The 22,408-nt window shown below is 38.3% G+C and overlaps 1 protein-coding gene across 1 annotated transcript; it reads left to right on the top strand.

The window, feature by feature from the left end:
* Positions 1-2,708: 2,708 nt before the first annotated feature.
* Positions 2,709-17,900, top strand: LOC134499780 (mast cell carboxypeptidase A-like). The gene is made up of 11 exons (XM_063306613.1): positions 2,709-2,798; positions 3,036-3,111; positions 4,246-4,370; positions 7,615-7,717; positions 7,828-7,929; positions 8,365-8,466; positions 9,429-9,539; positions 10,422-10,512; positions 11,248-11,456; positions 16,048-16,132; positions 16,474-17,900. The coding sequence occupies exons 1-11, from the start codon at positions 2,725-2,727 to the stop codon at positions 16,659-16,661; spliced, it is 1,266 nt and encodes a 421-aa protein (XP_063162683.1). The 5' UTR covers positions 2,709-2,724; the 3' UTR covers positions 16,662-17,900.
* Positions 17,901-22,408: the final 4,508 nt, after the last annotated feature.

The following is a 22,408-nucleotide window of genomic DNA, read 5'->3' as shown; positions in this document are numbered from 1 at the left end:
AGGACACTAGAGTTCACATGGGTGGATGAGTAGATGCATGCAGAGCCAGCTTTAGGCTAAGGCTGCTTTAGCTGGCAATATAACTTTAGTAAATGGAATTCTGTCCTGGAATGGCCTTTTTGCATCTTCCTTTCGGCACAGTTCTCTGCAGCTACAGGGAGGAACACACTCAAGAATGGAATGGAATGGAATGGAATGGAATGGAATGGAATGGAATGGAATGGAATGGAATGGAATGGAATGGAATGGAATGGGACAAAGCAGCCTTCCTCAGCCAGCACACCCATCATATGATAGAATTCAATTCCTAGAATTCCATAGCTAGGTCAGGAAAGGCTAACCAAAAGGGTTGTTGCAGGAGGCAAAAATTAGACTTTGGAAATTCCTACTTGTACAAGAGCGACTCTAGATCACAGAAGACTTCTGAGTTGGCCCTAGTCAAACTCTTATGCAATTGACACATGTTCTATGATCTAATCTCAATTTCCTGGATGGCTGGTCATTTCTTACTCTTCCCAGGGTTTATCTATTTCTGATGTTCTTGAGATATGAAACTCAACCAAAAGATAGTGTACATTAATAAAAAAGACAAGATCTATGGAGAACTTTGAGACAAAACATTAAGCACCCAGAAAAGCTGATTTTCCAATAATTGTGGGTATGCTCAAAGTAATATGAAGAAAGTTTGGTGTTCCTCAACTGAACAAACTAGACTTGTAAGGAAAGAATCAAAGGGTGAATGAAGGATGGAGCAGACAGACTAGAAAGAAAGAAATAGACAACCAGTCAAGAAGGAATATAAACCATATCTGCTGAAGTTCTTCAAATCTTCCTGTTTAGATGAATAGAGCAGATATTTTTTAAGTCAACAGCCCTTTTAAAAGCACAGTGGGAGACTGGTTGTCCCTCCCACACATTTTTCTATATGTGAAAAGGGGAAAGCAAAGTAGCCCTTTTTTTCTGCAGACATTCTTTGGATATTAATACTGTGTGTGTGTGTGTGTTTGCATGTTTATTTGTAGAGGATATATGGTATGTACACCCCATTCTTGACCTCTTTTCATGTGGCCAACAATCTGTTAATTATACAAAGCACTGTGACAGTAGAATTTCTCCAAAACTGTCCAATATGAGTCCACATGTTGTTGTTTATTCATTTAGTCTCTTCCGACTCTTTGTGACTTCATGGACCAGCCCACGCCAGAGCTTTCTGTCGGTCGTCAACACCCCCAGCTCCCCCAAGGACGAGTCCGTCACCTCTAGAATATCATCTATCCATCTTGCCCTTGGTCGGCCCCTCTTCCTTTTGCCTTCCACTCTCCCTAGCACCAGCATCTTCTCCAGGGTTTTTTGGATTGTATCCAAGCACTGCTTTAGCCACTTGACTATTAATTATGAAGGCTACTCCATTTCTTCTGTGGTCCTCTTGTTCACAGTAGTAGATCTGGTGGTCATTTGATGTGAAGTGGCCCATTCCAGTCCATTTCAGTTCACTGACGCCCAGAATGTCTATCTTTAATCTTGACATCTCACCAATAACCACATCCAATTTGCCCTGGTTCATAGATCTTACATTCCAGGTTCCAATGGTGTGTTGATCCTTAGAACATCGGATTCGCCGTTCACCACCAGCACTGTCGGCCGCTAGCCATCCTTTCAGCTTTGAGCTAGCTGCGTCATCATGTCTGGGGCTAGTTGAACTCATCCTCTGTTCCTCCCCAGTAGCATTTAGACCATCTTCCAACCTGGGGGTCTCATCTTCCGATGGTATACCGACATATCTCTGGTTGTACTGATCCATTGAGTTTTCACGGCAAGAATACTGGGGTGGGTTGCCATTACCTTCCCCAGGGATCGCATTTAGTCTGACCTCTCTGTCATGACCTTCCCGTCTTGGGTGGCCCTTCATGGTTTAGCTCATGGCATCACTGAGGTGCTCAAGCTCCAGCACCATGACAAGGTAACGATCCTTTGCTGAACATGAGTCCACATACCAATTTATAAATGCCTGCTTAAGACCTGATTCAATACCTATTTAATGTTGTAGCTGTATGCTTTAGTTCAAAAGCAGCTGATGCTCTGATTTGCCATATTGCCATATATATAAGGTCTGTTTTTCCAAATCTCACTCCAGATCCTGGCATCAGATTGGACCAAATTACATTCACAGAAATCCAGACAGGATTGGGACATTACTGGATCAAAGTCCCAGGATTAAATCAAACAGTCTCCATGCAGCCACAAGGGGTTGGCTTACCTTCATTCAGAGGGAGCACATGCTAGGATAAAGTGGCCAGCAAATGGAGCAAGAATAAACTGAAAACTAACTAACTTACTTACTTATTTGGCAAATTTATATAGCTGTCCATCTCACATATGTGACTCTGAACAGCTTAAAAACACCAAAACATTACAACAAAATTGTTCTGAGTCACACCAATCTAGGTTTGTATGTACTGAAGTATCCTACAAAGCTGTTTATCTCCCTCCGTACAGCTTCATTTCCACATGACACTTAATGGTATTCTTCATCTGTTTGAGTTTTGGTTTTTCTTGTTACCTTTATTGCTCAGATTTTGTAATAATGAGTTTGAACTGGCAAATTCAAAACCCATAATATACTAGCCAATGAAAGCTTCAGAGGAAGTCACCTGATTGCTTGTGGTGCTCATAGAAAGGCATATATAAGAAGTAGGGATCTAGCTTTACAGCCAAAGCAGAATCATGAGGTTCATTCTTTCATTTTTAGGGCTCCTTTTAATTCCTCAGGTGGTTGTTCTCACACGTCGCTTTGACAGGTAGACATTTCTCATTGTGGTTATTTCCTGAAAGCAAACTTATTCGTTTTACTAGCTTTTACTATGTAGGCATATAAGCAGCTATTAGATGCAATCTGGCACAGCCCTATATGCGTCATGGAATGATCTACAACCATACAGCTCATCGCAATGAAGAGAGGAAGGAAGTGGGACAGAATGTAACTTAGTTTGATGGTATGGTTCATGTTTTTTAATTATGCTTTACTTTTATTGAAGTGAGAAAGTATTTCGAGTGAAACTTCAGAATGAAAACCAACTAAATGTGTTGAAGGACTTGGCCTCTATAATACAGGTGAGGGTTTGTTTGTTTTTTTACTATATGTACCATCTCTTTTTTTATATCATTCTACACAGCTTTTGCAAATAATTGTTTCAATTATGCAAATATGCTCTCAATGCATAATGAAAGCTGCAAATGAAGAGAAACTGTTTCTGGTAGTTTAGCTTATACAATCTCTTTACATATGTGCAGATGTGCCAGAAGTCTATTTTAGCTTAAACAAATACCCAAATCTTTACACACTGATTTTAAATGTAAATCTTGCAGTGAAACTATACCTCAAAATATAAACTGCATAAAGCCCTTTGGCATTTTTGATTGTTCTGATCTTAGTGATGATGATTGTCGGATATTAAGTAACATTATATGTCAAGCATTAATATACTGTAAAATATTTACATCAAATATTGGAAGACTAATGAAGCTACATTGTGAGGGATAAATATTCAAATATGTGGTGATTATTTGACTTTTTATTATTTCAGAAGATATGCTAAGATATAGAAAGTAGAAAACAACATATGAAGGAATTCCCTTAATACAATTTTATTGGTAACTTCATACTGGTCATCCAATGGCCTCATATTATCAATTGGCACTTCTTTTCTCCCAAAGCTATCTGTTTCCTACAGGTAGTTCTTGGTTAATGATGGTAATCGTTACTTCGAGGACCGGTCATAAGTACTACTTGTTCAGTGTCACCGTAACCTCAAACAGTAGCTGAACGAATGGTCATTAAATGAGACAACCTCTAGTTAGTTTTGCTGTCCTCAGGTAGGCATAGAGATAATGAATTCATTTGTGAAGGAAAGAAATCAGGATGACCCTATTATTGGGTATAGTGACGTGTCTACACTGAGCAGCTAATGCTGCGGGTTGTGCCAGTAAAATTTTGGAGCTCTATATCTCCTGGTACTGGAAGATGGAAGATGCTGTATCACTAATGCTAAAGTTAGATTCAACTAATCCAGTTAGGGCCAGTTGGTAGAACACAGTATCCTATTCTGTCTCATGTAACAAAATATCTTCTACCTTGGTAGAGAAAGAAAGTTGTTTTTCTCTAACAGCTAGAAATATATTTACAACATGATTCCTCTTTTGTGTTCCCATTCTTAAAAATGAACTCACCACATTCTTTTTGCCCAGCTTGACTTTTGGCATCCTCATTCAATTCATCATGTTCTCATTGGAAAAGAAGTGGATTTCCGAGTCAGCTCAGACCAGGCAAACTTTGTGCAAAAGATCCTGGAGCAAAGTCAAATGCAGTACAAGTATGTGGTTCACAATTCAAATTCATGAGATTGTATGTTACATTTATGTTACATTTATGACAATGATTACAAATAAATTAACAGCAATTTAATTAAAAATGTAAATGCAATCCAAACAGAATTAAACAAAAGTCTTTAGGAGACAGACAGGAGGGAGGGAGATGAAGAGTAAGAACATGCCAATAAATTGAAGACAATTTAAACCAAATGAACCACTCTTTAATCCAGAGCACCCAACATATCAAGGGCCACACTTTAAAAGTAGATGGGGCCAAGACCCATTTTTGAATAGGTTTTGGGGGCTTTGAAGGGAAGAAGAGATGCCTTAAACCTCTTCAAAGCTTAAGGCATCCATTTTGCCCTTTAACATTCCTCTCAAACTTTGAAATTACAAACAAAACAAAACAAAAGACTGAGATGTGAGGGAAACAGGATTAATGGTGGGCTATACTTTTGCATACATAATGAGAAGATACATAATGAGAAGACAGGACACCCTGGAGAAGATGCTGATGCTAGGGAGAGTGGAAAGCAAAAGGAAGAGGGGCCGACCAAGGGCAAGATGGATAGATGATATTCTAGAGGTGACGGACTCGTCCCTGGGGGGGCTGGGGGTGTTGACGACTGACAGGAAGCTCTGGCGTGGGCTGGTCCATGAAGCCACGAAGAGTCGGAAGCAACTGAACTAATAAACAACAAAATACTTTTGCACCCTTAGTTTAATCCAATTTTTTAAAAATTGTATATTGTTCTACATCTACACATATGACAGCATGAATGTACATATGTACAACCTAATTCCCTTTCAAGTCAATGCTTATTCCTGAGTAAAGGGTAATCAGTTTAATATTTTATGTCTCCATTCTTTCTGCTTGATTTTTAATCTATCTTTTCTCTATATAAACATAAAGGCTTGACATGCCTTCTTTTTTAAACAAGCATATCCCTCTTCTCTTACTACTGCTCTTTGAATAATATATCAATTCAACTTCGTGACTGTCTCTTGTGATGTAGTATTGCAATAACTACAGATTTTAAAATCCAGAGACATTAGAAGCAGTGGGAGTTCTGCCACTGATTTCATCTAAATATCATTTCTATTTAATGAGGGCAATTTAGTACAAACCAGAAAAATAGGAAGTTAGCAAACAGTAAATGATACTTAAACAGGCATTCATTTTTCAGTTATTTCGCTGAACTGAATAGTACATTTATAATAGAAATAGCTAATTTATGTCATCATCATAGTCATGGGACCTTTCTGGATATCACAGGATCAGATATTGATTTCTGCCTCTACCAAGCTACTCTACTTCCTGTCTTAACTAGAAGTAACATGATGTTGTTTTTCTGATTGTTGTTGATTATTCATTTAGTCGCTTCCGACTCTTCGTGACATCATGGACCAGCCCACGCCAGAGCTTCCTGTCAGTTGTCAACACCCCCAGCTCCCCCAGGGAGGAGTCCGTCACCTCTAGAATGTCATCCATCCATCTTGCCCTTGGTCGGCCCTTCTTCCTTTTGCCTTCCACTCTCCCTAGCATCAGCATCTTCTCCAGGGTGTCCTGTCTTCTTCTCATGATGTGGCCAAAGTATTTCAGTTTTGCCTTTAATATCATTCCCTCAAGTGAGCAGTCTGGCTTTATTTCCTGGAGGATGGACTGGTTTGATCTTCTTGCAGTCCCTCAGAATTTTCCTCCAGCACCACAGTTCAAAAGCATCGATCTTCCTTCTCTCAGCCTTCCTTATGGTCCAGCTCTCACAGCCATATGTTACTACGGGGAACACCATTGCTTTAACTATGCGGACCTTTGTTGTCAGTGTGATGTCTCTGCTCTTAACTATTTTATCGAGATTTGTCATTGCTCTTCTCCCAAGGATTAAGCGTCTTCTGATTTCCTGATTGCAGTCAGCATCTGCAGTAATCTTCACACCTAGCAATACAAAGTCTTTCACTGCTTCTACATTTTCTCCCTCTATTTGTCAGTTTTTCTGATGCACTTACTAATATGACTGCCCAGGACAAATCCATATTAAACAATTTCCCCACCATTCTCAGTTTAAAAACATATTTCAGAAAGGCTCACCATATTACTTTAAACCCTGTGTTTTCCTTTCATCTGTATATAGAAAAGAACCTGTTCACCAAGATTCACTAACCATCTATGATCCATCTATTTATTTCAAGAATTTATAAACTGAAGCAGTGATGAGCTTTTGTGCTGAATGGCCATGGTCTAGTTTTCTTTTGTTCTAATGTTTTGCCAGCAGCTGTAGCTGGCATCTTCAGAGGCAGAATGAGCTGCATTGTGGTGTACCTCTCTGCAGTGCACAGACAATTGAACTGGGCTGACTGGACTCTTATATATAAACCTGGTAAGCTGATCTCTAATTGGTCCATGTCTTGGGCGTCCAAGAAAGTTGATTCTTGATTGAGTCCTCACCTGATTGATCCATTCTGAAGAAATTCCAAGACTACTGATTGGTCTGTCTTCAGCCCAAAAGCTCATCACTGCTTCATTGATGCCAGCCATGAAAGGCTACACCAGTAAATTTATAAATTGCACAGTCATACAAAAATGGATTTCAAAAAGGGCTATCTAAACTGAGAAAACATTCAGTGGACTAAATTTGAGAAAAAATAAACCATTAAGCTGGAAATATAAACATTTCAAATGTAGACAAAAGGTGACCCAGTGCTTCCCAAGAGGTGCTAAAAAGACTTCAGGCAAAAGCTCCTAGGGAAAAGCTACTTCCAAGTGCCTTGAAGCAACTGCCCAGGAGCTTGGGATTTGCCTCCAACAACACACAGGTGGTGAGAACAATACAGCCCTTACCAGCCATTGAGCCCAATCCTGTCCTCGGGGCAATCTTCCAAAAAAAAAAAAAAGGTTGGCAACCACAACTATGCAATCAAAGCTTCATCCCTTTTTAAAAAGGGGTAAGGCTTTCATCATCTAGTTGTGGGTGCTATGTTTACTTTTTGGACACCCTACACAGATTCCCTTGGCTGTCTGTACTCCTTCTATAAATTTACAGATTAATGTAAGCAAAACACATAGGGGTCCCAATCCGCTGTCTTTTTAATGTAAGTTTTAACAAAGAGAAAGGGAGAGAAGGAAGGAATACTTTTTAATGTATGTATGTCAGCCTGTAGGATAGACTTGGTCCAAAGAAATCCTGAAAAAAAAATTGTAGGGAGAGCAAAGCTACGTATTTAATCTAATTATGCTTCCTGTCACAGAATTTTATTCCACAATCTGCAAGAAGAAATTGAAAAACAGTTTGATGCAGGAGAACTTTTCCGTGAAAAGTACTACTACACACGATATAATGAATGGGAAAAGGTATTATGTACTGGAAGAAGGTTTTTGTAAGCTACTTAGGTAATTTAAAGTTACAAAACATTCTATTCTTTTAATATTGTCTTTATTTTATTATGATGTGGTCCACTTAGATTGCCGCATGGAGTAAAAGAATGGCCAACAAAAATCCCAAACTGATCTCCAGGATCGAGATTGGAAAGACTTATGAGAAACGGCCTATGTATGTCCTTAAGGTAAAAGTTTTCGTCTGATCCAAGTACTTAAGTAATAAGTGCACATCTACAACTAATGCATAATGAGAAAGTAGCTTAACAAATAGTTGTAGTATTGAGCTGCATTAGGTGACACCAGGATAAACTGATCTACAATGGAAAGTATGATTTAACCTACCTCTAGTTCATTCAGTTTCATATGTTTTTCATTAAAAACTCTATCAAATGTGTAAAAATGTAAGAAAATGTACATGTATTTTGGTACACAGCTTTCTCAGTATATGATTTTACATGTGTAGTTCCCTAAAATAAGCAATTTTAAACTGAGAATTTCATTAAAAGCTTGGAGAAGTAGGCAAATAAAAGGAAATGTAAATTAATCCTAGCATCAGAAACAAATCAATTACTATGCAAAGTGAACATAATGTTATAAAAACTCATCTTCCCTGGAAACAGGTTGGGAAACAGAGTGGCCAAAAGAAAGTTATATTTATGGACTGTGGTATTCATGCACGGGAGTGGATCTCACCAGCCTTCTGCCAATGGTTTATAAAGGAGGTTAGTTAAATATGCTTAAACAACACCATCCATGAACTCACCAATTTATTCATCCTAGACTAAATGTTTAGGATAGGATAGGACAGGCACTGCAGCATCAGTTTTCATGTGAGCATATTCAGCAAGAAGGCAGCTCCAATAGAAGAGAATATCTGTAGCTCAGGGTTGAACTGTGGAATCCTTGGTGCTCTCAGAAATTGGTTGTTTGCTTGCGGACGTTTCATTACCTGACTAGGTAACATCATCAGTGCGAGTAAGGGCAGGATTTGCTCCCTGTTTATCTGCAGCAGCTTACCCCACCAGTTTTGATGGGAGTGTGGTTTTCTCCTTGGTAGTTCCTTGATTAGGGTATTGTTTTCTGTGTGATTGTTTGTCTGGTTATCTCTGCTTCTATGGGTGTTGGCTGCTGGACAGGATGTGTTCTGATCTTTTTGTCTGCTTCTTAGCTTTTTAGAAAGCTGCTATTTGAGGGTAGGTACAAGTTATAAGAAATCTGCTGATTTAGCCCTCATGTTAAAAAGTATGCTTTCTACCCCTGCTTATAAGTTTCCTGCAGGCCTCTGGCTGGTCAAAGGTTAGACACAGAATGTTGGACTAGAAAGATTCTTGATCTGATTCCCCAAGCCTTGTTTTAGATTCTTCCATACCAATCTCTCCAGGCCCCAAATAATCTTGGAAGTTTCCCATCTAAGGTGAAACAGGAGAGGGCATTCAAGAAAGAATGTTCTTTGCTTTCTTCCCAGAAGAAATTTGCCCACGACTAATTTTGACATCATTTACTGTAGGTACCAGGGGGGAAAAAATTACATAATATAATACTGTAAAATAAAAGCTACTATGGATAGATGGGGGAGGGCAGAATTACAGTAGAATATATGTTAAAAGGTAACTATTGTAATGGTACCAAACTCATCAGCTTGTTGAGAATTTTTTTTTAACATGAACGTATTTTTCTGTTACAGGCTGTCAGGACGTATGGAATAGACCAGGACATGACAAAACTCTTAGACAACATGAACTTCTATGTTCTTCCAGTGTTCAACATTGATGGTTATGTCTGGACATGGACCAAAGTACTGTTCATATTTCTTTCCTTTCTAGAAAACACTATATTTTTTTTCTAAAATGAATTATGGTGACAGCAGAAAGTTTCAAAGGATGGTTGGTGACTGTAGTGTATTAGAATATAATCTTCATTTGTAAAGGTTATTTGTGTTCTAACACACACAAAAATTCAAATTAATCACAGAGAAAGAGGTCTATCCTTCTCTGGTGTTCTTTTCTATATCATGTATACTATTGAAAGCATATCTGGTTCCTCATATAATCCTTTCTTTAACTGAAAAATAGCAAAAAGCCATAAGTTAGGGGTTCATTAGTCTTCATATCAGTTACTTCCAAGGGTTTTTAAAATGCAACATGCAAATTAAAGCAAATGAGTATATTGTTATCTAATCTTTTGCAGATTATAGCTCCCTTCCTCATTCAGAACAGGAAGAAATCCATAAGAAATTACACTGCATAATAAGCAGAGTATAGGAGCTTATTAGTCTTCTCTTATATGAGTACATCTTTGAATTACTCAGATGTCATCCTATGAAGATGCCAGCACAGCAGGACAGTTGGATTATACTTATCCAGACCACTGACAAACAACATCTCCAGATTTGAAATGTAATAAATGTAATGTGTAAGCAGTCCCAAGAGTTAATGTATATACATTTATTTTTATTCAGAGATAAAAATTAAAGATTTGCAAACCATATATGTCACTTGTATGTTGTAGCATTGGCAAATAATACAAAAGAGAACATGCTTGGAAGCAGTGAATGGCCACAGTCCTTCTACCCCAGTTACATTAGTTGTAGATAGTTTGCAAATAAGTAGATAATACTTTCAGAATTAAGACATAAAAAAATAAGAAATAACAGACTTCAGTTGTTTTTGCCTTACAGGATCGCATGTGGAGAAAGAATCGTTCCAATAACTCCAACAGTGATTGTATTGGCACTGACCTGAACAGGAATTTCAGAGCTTCTTGGGGCTGTAAGTAGAATGTATGATATGTAAGAAGAGGGAGTGATGTGATTTCCTTGCATCCCACAAACAAATATCAACCTCAGAATAAGTTGAAGGAAGCAATAACATCTGCAGAGGGGTCAAGGGGAAACAAATGATGAAAGCAGCATCATGCTGATGCAACAGGAGCTCTGGCACTTTTATATGTGCATCATGATGTCACATGTACATACAAATGGGGTGGAGCTTGGGTCACAATAACAGTCATTTTGGAATACAGTTCCATTTTGGGATACATACAGATACATTTTGGGATACACAGTCATTTTGGGATAAAACTGGTGGACTCCGAGGTTGCTTCTGGATGGAAGTTAATCAGTTTTCTCTAGAATATATTAATGTATAGGATGCATAGTAGAATCAGGGGCAAACTCTAAGTTAGACAACAATCAATGTCAATAATAATTTGTCCTGTTAGCCCTACATGATGGGAAATTTCAAAGTAGTTAATAATCAGGATGTGCCAATCCATCTTTCAAAAAGCTGTTTTTTTATCAGTGCTTCTATGCCTATGAGACTGGGGTTCTCAAACTATGTGGTTCCATAAATAACCAACATCTCAAGGTTCTTATTACCTTGACATCACAAACTCAATTCTTAGTAATTGTTACACAAATTATGAAAACCCATCCCATGAACCAGAATTGGGAAGAAATACAAATAGCTTTGATATAAGCATCTCTTCTTAACATTTCCTTGCAGCAATCACAAAAGATGGATCACATGACCCTTGTAAGCCAGTATACCGTGGTTCCTCAGCAGAATCTGAGCCAGAAACAAAGGCAGTTGCAAGCTTTATTCGGGCACACCTTGCCTATATCAAAGGATATATAACCATCCATGCCTACTCTCAGATGCTGTTGTTTCCTTATGGCTACACGATGGAAAAAGCACCTAACCATAAAAAACTGGTATGTAGAAAAAGTGATGTTGTCATCAGTCTACAACAAAAATGGGCAGCGCTAGGACCATATGCAGTCTCCTGAACTCTTCTGGCAGCTAACAAATAACTAATGGGCTAGATAGTCACAGTGAATATCAGCTGGACATTTCCTTGCTATTTTGAGATTAGAAGTAAATGAAAACTGCTGTGGAAGCCCTAAAACAGGCTCAATGTCATGTTTTAAAAATGAAGGAAAAAAGAAAATGTTGGCATCTCCCACAGTCCTTGCCTCCTGTCAAACTTTAATATGGCTCCTGGCCATCCCAAAAGTTGTTACTTACCTTGTAAGTAATAAGAAATAGTGTCATGGTTTTCAAACCAAGAGAAACTCATACTTTGGGGAGCAGAAGGCTATTTTTGCTATCTTCTCCCTTTCCCGGTCACCTGAAATCTGCTTCAGAATAGAGTCAACCAACATCCAAAACAACTTAAATATGATATAGGGAGCTATGAGGAGCAGGAGAATGAAGAAAATCACCATCTTACTTTGGTAGTGGCAGCCCCTGTCTGAATAAAATCCTATCCTGATGGGGGGGAAAAAAACCAACAACAACCATCTGGACAACCCCCCTTTCTTTAAAACAAAGGAACAGGGCTATGCAAAGCATTCAAAAGAGGTGCTTTTAAAAAGCATTTTAGTGCAAACACAGCATCTCTCTCTACAGAGTGTTAGAGCAGCCACCTCCTTCACTCAGGTGCTTCAAAAACTCTCCTTGGTTCTCTCTCTGGGCGTTATCTGAATTGCACAGCCCTACAAAGATATCAGCACAAAGACAGGAAGTAGAAGTTCCCCAGCCAGCCTACAAGCTTTTTCAGAAAGTCTGCCCCCTCCCCAGACTCCAGCCCACAAACAAACTGTCTTAATGTATGTCTACTTTGGATCTCAGCTCTAGCCCCTATCATGTTTAAATAACCACGAAAGCAGATTGGTCCAGGCTATTTGGTTTTCGTTCCCAAAGGCTCATATGAAAGAACTGTAAAGAGAACATAAGGAGAGGGTTGCATGATCTTGCATAGTCAGAAATGTTCTCCCCTTTCCAAAAGTACTGTATCAGCAATTCTAGTAACTGCTTTGTTTACTAAGAATAACTTGACCCCTGCCAGCATCATCCATGAAAGAAATCTAAGGAGGGAAGGAGGTCAACAGAAATGTATAGAAGGCTGCCCTTTTGTGCCTTACTGATTGTTTGATTGGTGATGATGTGCCATCAGGTTGGTGTGGACTGTTAGCAACCATATAGATAGACTTTCTCCAGGATGATCTCATGCCTTATTTTCAAATACAGTGTTGGGTTTCATTACCCCTAGGTACTAGTTTTTGATCTGTGGCCTCTGAGAAGGAAGATGTGAATCCATTTATATCCAGTGTCAATACAACATCACTCTTTTAAGTATTTGCAAAAAATCCTGTTATTCTAGTATTTAAAACTCTACATACTTATATTCAACTGTCCCTAATTTATGCATTTGGGTTGTAAATATATCAAAGATAGGCTTTTCACGTGCAACCTTCCCTAATACAGACTGATTTAGAATGCAGCTGGGAGACTTCATCCTACTTTGTCTGGTGCAGCGATTGGTTTTGGAGCTAAGGGCCATGGCAATAGAAACTCATGTTTTTATTACCTCCAGACTAGTTTACTGCAATTCCCCTGCTGGCTGGGGAATTCTGGGAATTGAAGTCCATACATCTTAAAGTTGCCAACTTTGAAAAACAGTGCTCTAGTTCTATGGAACAGCTTTCCACCTGACATTCAGTTGCCTCTCCCTGCCTTCAGGAAAATTAAGAAAACTGAATTTTTTTCATTGCACCTTTGGGATCCAAAGTTTCTGCTGCCCTTTTTAATTTTTTAATTTAATTTTAAGTGTTTAAACCATGTTTTCCAAAATTTGAGTCCAAAATGCATCAGTTAGGGAGAGTTAACTATAAGCGTGTAGATAGATGTATTTAGAGTTTTAAATAATTTGTTTTTATTGTCAAGTGTTTTATTGTTTCATACTGTTGTAAGCCACCTAGAGTTTTTTGATTTGGCAAAAACTCTAGGTGGCTTAGGAATAAAACAGACTTTCCCCAAGAGACTTTTTTCTTCTTTACACAGTTTCCCTAAATGCATGAATCTTAATGCAATTTTTGAGCTGAGTGCTATTTCAAGACAGACATTGGCGGGCTCTGGGAATTACTACAGCAGATTCCATTCTGGCAGATCATATCATTTTGTAGTTCCTTCTCCATCCTTCTCTGCCTGCCCACTTGCTTGCTTGCTTGCTTGGTGAGAGAAAACATGTAGAGGAAAATCAAGAAGGAGGAGAGGCAGCAGCAGCTGCTGCTGCAGGGCCAAGAAGCTCTGAGGTTGGCCAGGGGCCCATTCTGAAGCATGGGCCTTGGCAGGTGCTCAACAATGCCGGTCGACACCAGCCAGCCCAAGAAAAAAGTCTTGCAAAAGCTACTGCTCCAGCTTCCCAACAAGTATACTTTATCACAAAGTACATGCTAGTTTTTAAAATAGTCTGTACTTTGGCAATCAGGTCACTTCTCACATTCAAAATGGGATGTTTTTCTTTGCAGAAACAATTTTGAAAGGTTCTCCTATCCAATACAAACAGATGCCAACAGCAATCATTTTCCATTAGTGGTGTCTGGTGAGAGATTATGAAAGTATGGAAAGCTCAGACTAAGAAACAATTTCCTTTTATAGTCTGAAGCACTGTGTTGCTCAAGGATTATCAAAAGTCCACATTCTAAATTAATAGACCAAAATGACATTTTGGTCTATTGTATTCAGATTGGCTCACTGAATTCACGCGTAGCAAAAAACAGAAGGTACAGATGAGAGGTGATCTGGGGGTGGGGGGGTGATATCTGTCTATAAATAAAAATGCCCTCTTGGCCATAGCTCTTAAGAAGAGAAGCAATAGGATGCAAATAAACCAACAAGAACATGGAACAAAACTGTTTGTTCTCACTCGCTGGGATGAAGCATAGCCACCTCCTGAAGGCAGCAAGCACCAGTCAAAGGCATCTTCAACAGTTTGCAAAAGTCAATGACTAATATAACTAAGAGGAATGGAACGGAACAGAACAGAACAGAAGAGTAATTGAGCCAGACTCATATCACACAAATAGCCTACATCTGTTTAAACTCCACAAATTAATGGATCAAAAAATATACAGTATAGCTGATCTGCTCCAAGGGTAAAAGTTTTAAAGATCTGTGGAGTCCTTGGTGCTGTCTGAGCTTGGTTGTTTGCTTGCAAGCAAACAACCAAGCTCAGACAGCACCAAGGACTCCACAGTTTAACCCTGAACTACATATATTGTCTTCTATTGTGATTCTATGTTCAAGCTTTCTCTTACAAGTTGCCTTCCAATGAGATTGATTTCTGGGATTTGCTATCCCAACATATCTGGAGGGTATCAAGTTGGAGAGGACTGCTAAGACTGCAAGTTGTTATAAATGTTAATTGTCTAAAATTAGGATTTAGTTTCCCATCTCTGAATTTCATTTTTCTCCAAGGTAGAAAAGATGCAGTGTCATCTGTCAACATATACATAATAATATTAATATTCTTGTAAAGAATTTAGGTAGGTTTTTATACAGCTTTTCATCATATCAGATTTCAAAGGATAAAACAATTACAAAAATGGCAGAGAAGATATTCAAGCAGGGGGAAACTTAATTCAGTGAAATATGTCTAAATGTGTCGGTATATAAAAATGTTTTCTCTTGGCACTGAAAAAGTTGGCACCAGGCTAAGTTCTTTAGGGAGGGCTTTGCATAATGGGAATGTAACTGCTGAGAAAGCCCCATCTTTGTAGATTATCTTTGTATTTCTGACAGAACAAAACAGGCAGAAAAAAGCAAAGGCAGATTATCTTAAAGAACTGCCTTGGACAGATACAACAAAGAAAAGTGTATTACATACCTTTCATCTAAATAGACATAGAAGTTGGCACTCCTTCAAATGAAAGGTCCTAGGCCTTTTATTATCAAGGATTAAAAATGCATTTACATGCACACTCCAATACACAAATGGAGAGCTATATTCAGAACCTGGCTTGCATATAGACCATCGTTGCAGACTCAGCAGGAGATATGGGGCATATTAGCCATACATCTGTATGACAACACATCTCTAGAGGCAGCACAAACCATTCAGCACATTTCCTGTCCAAATTATACAGCTTCACTTCCCAACAGAAGTGGGAATCCAAATTCATTGCCTGTGGCCTCTAGTCACATCAATGTTCCATTATCTGTAATTACCTCTGGACTAGGGCCCAAATCTAGGACTGTCCAAGAGCTTTAAAATCAACCAAAATTTAATTCACTTGTGACAATACATAGGGATCAGATAGCAGGTGTTAAGTAGGACCTCAGATGCTTGTCATACTGGGCTAGATGAACAAATAACCATTCCTGGCTGAAGGCAAGATCCTATGTTAATATAAAGCCTCTGAAAGTGACTGGGATATCATTGGATTTGTATATAGTTGAATTTGCCAGGAAAGAAAGGAGAATCTGGATTATTGATCTAATAGTTCTTCTTTTCAAATACAGAATGAATTGGCTAAGGAAGCCGTGGATGCCTTATATAGCCTCTATCATACACACTATGTATATGGACCAATTGCAACCACAATTTGTAAGTATTGACAAATTCTTTAGATGCTACTGAGAAGTCTGCAAATCTTTTGAGGGAGATGGGTGGTGACCAAATTTAAAATATAAATAAATAAGTAAATAAATAGTCTGCTTTGACATGTTGGGATATTTTATTCTGTAACTTATAAATATGTAAGAGAGAATGCTACTACTGTAGGATGATACAAACATCATTCACCTTCGGCAGAGGAGGAGATCAATGGCATAGACTTCCCCAGTGTGACTGTGGAAAGTTTTTTCAGCCTAATCTCACATAGCCGGTCTTCCTATTTCACCATTCCCTTTGTGTCCCAGTTGTTTTTAACGTTGTCTGTTTTTCAGACCCTTGTTCTGGATCTTCCATAGACTGGGCTTACAATGAAGGCATAAAGTATTCATATGGCTTTGAGCTTCGTGACCGTGGCCAATACAGTTTCCTCCTGCCTGAAAGTCAGATAAAACCTACCTGTGAGGAAACCATGCTGGCAATCAAAGTAATTGCCAATCACATTGTCAGTACCACTCAGTGAAGACTTACTCACACTTGCTTACAAAAGAAATTCTCTCTTCCTTGGCTGCCATTTTCTCTTTGGGCTCTGAAATACCTGTAATTATAGATTATTTTTTCTGATTTTTCTATTCCACTGATATTTTGTTGCCTTTTCCTTTCCATGGTTTTCAATAATAATTAAACTTTGAAAATGCAGTTTTAAATATTATAGGGACAAATCTCCTGATAGATTCATATCATTCAAGCATATGGTATTTGCTGAGCAACTCTTGAACTCACTTCTTTGCCCTTTAATGAAGACATCTCTGACAACTCTGATGATTATTCTTCCATTGCTCTGTTTGAATATTTGTGGCTTATTTCATGTGGTGGAAATATACATATAGAAATATCATAAACAAAGAAATGGAACTGATTGTATGGATCTTTCTCACCCTGTCCACCAGTCACTTAGCAAAGTGACTTCCCTGCAAGTAGAGTGTCAATCAGATGAAGATCAAAAGTAGCACACTCCCATCATGGTTCAATGGAAGGTTGTGAAGAAAGGAGGACTCAGTTCCCAACAACTTGGTATGTGTGGGTACGGCCTTATGATCCTGTCCTAAAATATCTGAAATTAGCTTCTATATATCTGTCCCAAAATCACCTTTGCTGCTGGGTTCTTTCTGAGAGCAAGTCTTGCCACTGCCAATCAGAAGGCACCATCTCCTGATTGGTAGTGGCAAGACTTCCGTCTTTTTCTCCTGAACTGTTTGTTTTATGCTAAGAAAAAAGATGGGAAAATATGTGACAGTTATAAAGGGAAGACAGTGATGTTTGGACTCTCCCCCTCAATACAGTTCTGGGAATGAGGCAAGATAATTGCACAATAAAAGGATTGTCTCAAAGCATCTAATATTGCAATTTAGTAATTCAGTATTAATGGGTTCACTGCATTCTCATGTTCAGTTCATCACTTAATGTGCCACCATTCATCCACTTTGCAAGAGCTAATCTACATTTCATACACAATCCAGCAAAACAGCTACCTAAATTAGATCCAATTTGTTGTTAAAAGGAGGGATAAAATTCATTTTGGCTCCAATAAACGAACCTATAGTCCTATTTTAACCAAAGCAGCAAAAGTAAATTTGAATGAAAGCATATTTTATTCTCTATCTGCCTGATTACGGTTATTTCTTCCTTTTACAAAATGTTTGCTCTTGATATTACTTGCTTAGCAGTAGTTTTCTTAATAAATCCTGTGCATCAAGCTAAAGACTTTTTCTGAAAAGTATATTCCTGAATCAAAGTGCTATTATTGTTGTTCTGCTGCATGGACAATTCAACCATGATTGAAATACTGTGTAACATCAGCATCCTTCATATTCATCAGGGCAATATTTTTTATTTGGGCAACTATGTCACCAAACGTGCAAGTTTAGTCACTCTTCATCAGACAACAGCGGACATTTTACATTTTTTAAAAACCATCAGGTGAATTTGATCAGAGGTCTCCCATTTTCCCTTTCTAGCCGAAATGACAGGAAGGTAAAGTTGAGGTGGGTGTTTGTTTGTTTGATTACCAGTTAATGGGTAGATGTACAATATGGGAGGTGTGAATTATGAGGGGGAGTCAACAGAGGGAGGCTCATATAAAATGTCTATCATTGCACATCCAGAGAGAGCACCTGTCTTTTAGCTGAAGAATAGATTGAAATCTGGGAAGCAAATTTTTAAGACGTCTTCATTTACAGACAGTTTCAGCACGGGAGACAAGCAATTTATGGCTGTCTTATGTGCATAGTGAGATGGTTGCCTCAGGGGCAAATGCGGAGTGGCACAAAGTGGTAGCAAGATGCTGAAAAAAATCTACCTTCTAAATTATCTGCTAAACACATTACTAAGGATAGTAGAAGATGTTTTCCCATTTTCAATATTGAAATAAGCTTGAACTGCCAGCCATGCAGAATCTAATCAGAGGCCACTCTTTTACTTTGCCCCTTTCAGCAAAATATCATGGTCTGGCCACATAATTTAATGCATTAAGGTAATTTTGTAATATTCTGCAAAGTATCTGACCACATTGCTTCTGATCAATTATGCAACAATGGTAGAATTTCTGTCAGAATGAGAGAGAGTGCAGGCTTATCTAATAGATACCTATTCTGCTAGAGTCAGCAATCTACTGGGAGGATGAGTGAAGGAGCTTCCTACAGAATGTTGGGAAAGCATTCTTCAGTTACTATGACACACAAATATACAAGCACTAATTTAAAGGAAAATGGCCTTTAGACATTCTTCCTGTACAGGTACACCACTATCCAAATCATTCTGAAGGGGTAGAGTTAATTTCTTACTCAAATTTCATACCTTTTGGTTGGGACGGGATAATTGAGTACATAGTACAAGAATTCTAAGACCATATTCTTCCTCTCATTCTGACCTTGTCTTCTTGAGAAATCATTTCTACAGTGTAGTCTCTGAAGATATTTAGGATAAACAGGAAGAGAACTAGAGGGTACCTGCTCAAATTTATACAAAGGGTCCAACTGCATACAATATTTACTTGAAAAGGTTAAAAGATCTGAAGGAAAGCAGTAGTGTCTGGAAAGAGAAAAAATCAGGACAGATAGATTTTTAAATGATTCCAACTGTATCAACACTGTCCTCATAGGGTATTTTCAGCCATCATCCTTATCTCATGCAACAACTGTGGTCAATGTTAATCACCTCGCCTATTTTAGCTAAAAGATGGGTTTCTTTAGAGAAGGATCAGTGCTTGATTGATTTTTAATTAGTTGGATTAATCATTTCTTGAAAAAGGTAATCTAAGATGAGGTGGCTAAGTGTTCTTAGACAAAAGCTGATTACCAGCATTTGCTTTATTCAGACCTGTTTTAATACAGAAACAGCCTTAGCTGCTCAGAGGGATAACCTACGCTAGGATGCCATTTCTCACCAAAGGCTCGATTGGGATCGATGCCAACTTTTATCAGCTTATGCACCTGCAGCTGCTCCAACATAGGGAATGTCTGATCACAGTTAACTGAGAAGTAGAGAAGTACATGGAGAAGGTACTGAAGATACCACTAAATTGAAGTATGGTCAGACTTGCCTAGTTTCCTAGAACACTTATGAATATTATTAAAAGAATTTAATTGGCTTCTGGTCTATCTCCAAGCACATGGGAGAGTACAGGTGATCCTTTTTAAAGCAGTACATAACTTAAAATCCAAGAATAGGAAGAATACCTGCTGCCATGTCACTCTGTCTTCTGGTCCCCTGGCCATCTAAAGTAAAGCAAATTGTAAAGACAGTGGAGAGCATTCCATTTATGGAATTTCTGATATCATCCCTGTTACCTTTTCAACACTAGACAAACATGTTTTTTAGGTGCCCATCCAGGCCTTTTAATGGAGGTTAATGAATTTATTATTCTGTTTGGAAATGTAGTTTACATTTATTTGTATTTTTCTTTTCTCTTGGTTTGAAAAACCATCCTGGAAATGCTGCTAAATGGAATATGGAAATGAAAATAAAAATAAAAATGTTTAAAAATGGAAAATAAGAATCTTTAAATGGTTAAGGTGCTGGGCTAGAAACCAGGAGGCTGTGAGTTCTAGTCCCGCCTTAGGCATGGAAGCCGGCTGGGTGACCTTGGGCCAGTCACTCTCTCTCAGCCCAACTCACCTCACAGGGTTTCTGCTGTGGGGAAAATAGGAGGAGGAAGGAGTACTAGCTATGTTTGCCACCTTGAGTTATTTATAAAAATAATAAGGACAGGATAAAAACAAATAAATAAATAAATTTTATATGACAGTTAGCAGGAATACTTAACAGCTACTGAATACTCTTACTGGCTTAAGTGAGGATTTCTTCTGAAAGCAAAGAATAGTTTGAAAGGGGCTGATTTCATCATAACCCCACCAGTAAAACAAAAGACCAAGCCTCACCCCACTTCTTGAGATCCCAGGGACAGTCAGACATACTGTGACTGCTATTTATATTCATATAAATGTGTATTAACTGCAAGGGATACTTAATGTTGTATCTGGTTTAATACTTATAGAAGACATAATTCTTCCTTGGCTATGCACTTGGAATTGCCTTAGAAGACACTGGCTTCTCTGCATCCTTCAACACATGCCAAAAAGCATATCAACTTTTTAAAAACTTGTTCCCCATGGATATTTCGAAGTACGTCTCCCAGCATCCCTGATTACTGCTCTTATTGGCTAAGGCAGAGTCATTGGTTTGAATAAATAAATAAATAAATAAATAAATAAATAAAATAAAGGCTACTGGGAATTGTCATTCAAAACATCTGAACTTCTCTTTTATTTGTTTGTTTGTTTAAAAGTTCACCCACTTCTCATCATTAAAAACAACCCCAAAGCAAAAAAACCCAATTAAAACTGTTTTCAATGCATTGAAAACCATTAAAACAAGAGCAATTCAGTAAAAGCCTGTAAAAGTAGCTGCTTAAAGTTATAAACAGTTCAAAAACTATGAAACAGAACAGGACTATGCTGAATCAGGTCAAAAGGCACAGCAGGTGCGTAGTCAAAAGACAACTCTTTCTGCATCCAATTCCTATACGCTGAGTAGGAAGTCATAACTAAAGGCATCCTGAAGCTGAGAACCCTTCACTGTGAGTTAAGGCTATCAGAAACTGCCCAGCAAACATGTCAGTTCAAAAATATGTGGATAAGGGCTGATAACCACCAGTTAAAAATAAAATATATCTTTAAAAAATTCTAAGTCAGTCTGCTTGTATATGATAACAAATACTTCATTACACAGTGTTGATCCTAAACATATATAAAATAAAAAAAGCACCATGAGGTCATGTTCCATGCCATGGCTAGTTCACCCAGGAGAATTAAATTCTTCCTGGCCTGTACTCTGAACAACTGCCGCCCAGAGGCAAGAAACCTAGATGGGAGAAGGGAATTAAGGTGAAGGAAAGTTATCCTAAAAAGCAAGGAACAGGCAGGGAATTAAAAGTTTAGCAGTTTAAACTCTAACTTCATTTAGCTACATTCTCAAGAGAACAAATTAAAACTTGATTTTCTTGAATTCACTTAGAAAGAAGAAAAACAGATTTTTTAGTCAACATTCTCTCGTTTTCTCTCTCTCTCTCTCAAGATGTCACTCCCAATTAAGCATGGGCTATTGTCCTCAAAAGACAGCTTCTCGCAAAATTTTCCCTGTACTCTAAAGTGGAAGTCAAACCATGGATTATACAGTCCATTGTTTATCTTATAAAAGTCAACATAATTGGCATTGACCAATGGCATCTAGTGAGCTATACTATATTTGGCTGGCCTTTGATCTAGATGGATGTGTTCCAGGTATCTCCATTAACTTAAAGGTTGTCTATGATTTTAGTATATTTTAACCTAAAACACACGGGTTCTTCTGGCACTTATCTCAGGTGCAATGTGGTCCAGAAGTATGATGACGTGGCCTGTTTTACACTGAACAAGGAACCTTCTAATGGCCTGCACCTCCCTAATTTCTCAAGTTTCCATTAAATCTGAATAGAATATCTCTTACTCTTTCTCGGCCCAACCTACCTCACAAGAGTTGTTGTTGTGAGGAAAATTAGGTGGAAAGAGTGCTGTGTATAGTATCTTGAGCAACTGTACAAAGGCAAGATGTAAATCTAACAAATAAAATTTGGTTGGGGGGAAGTTCAAATCAGGGATGGGACAGCCATAGGGTCTGCAGAAAGATGGAGAGATGTGAAAGTACAGCAGTACTTACTGTTGCTTTATAATA

This window comes from Candoia aspera, chromosome 6, assembly GCF_035149785.1.
Source record: "Candoia aspera isolate rCanAsp1 chromosome 6, rCanAsp1.hap2, whole genome shotgun sequence".
Taxonomy (NCBI): Eukaryota; Metazoa; Chordata; class Lepidosauria; order Squamata; family Boidae; genus Candoia; species Candoia aspera.
This window is presented reverse-complemented; position numbering and strand designations above follow the sequence as displayed.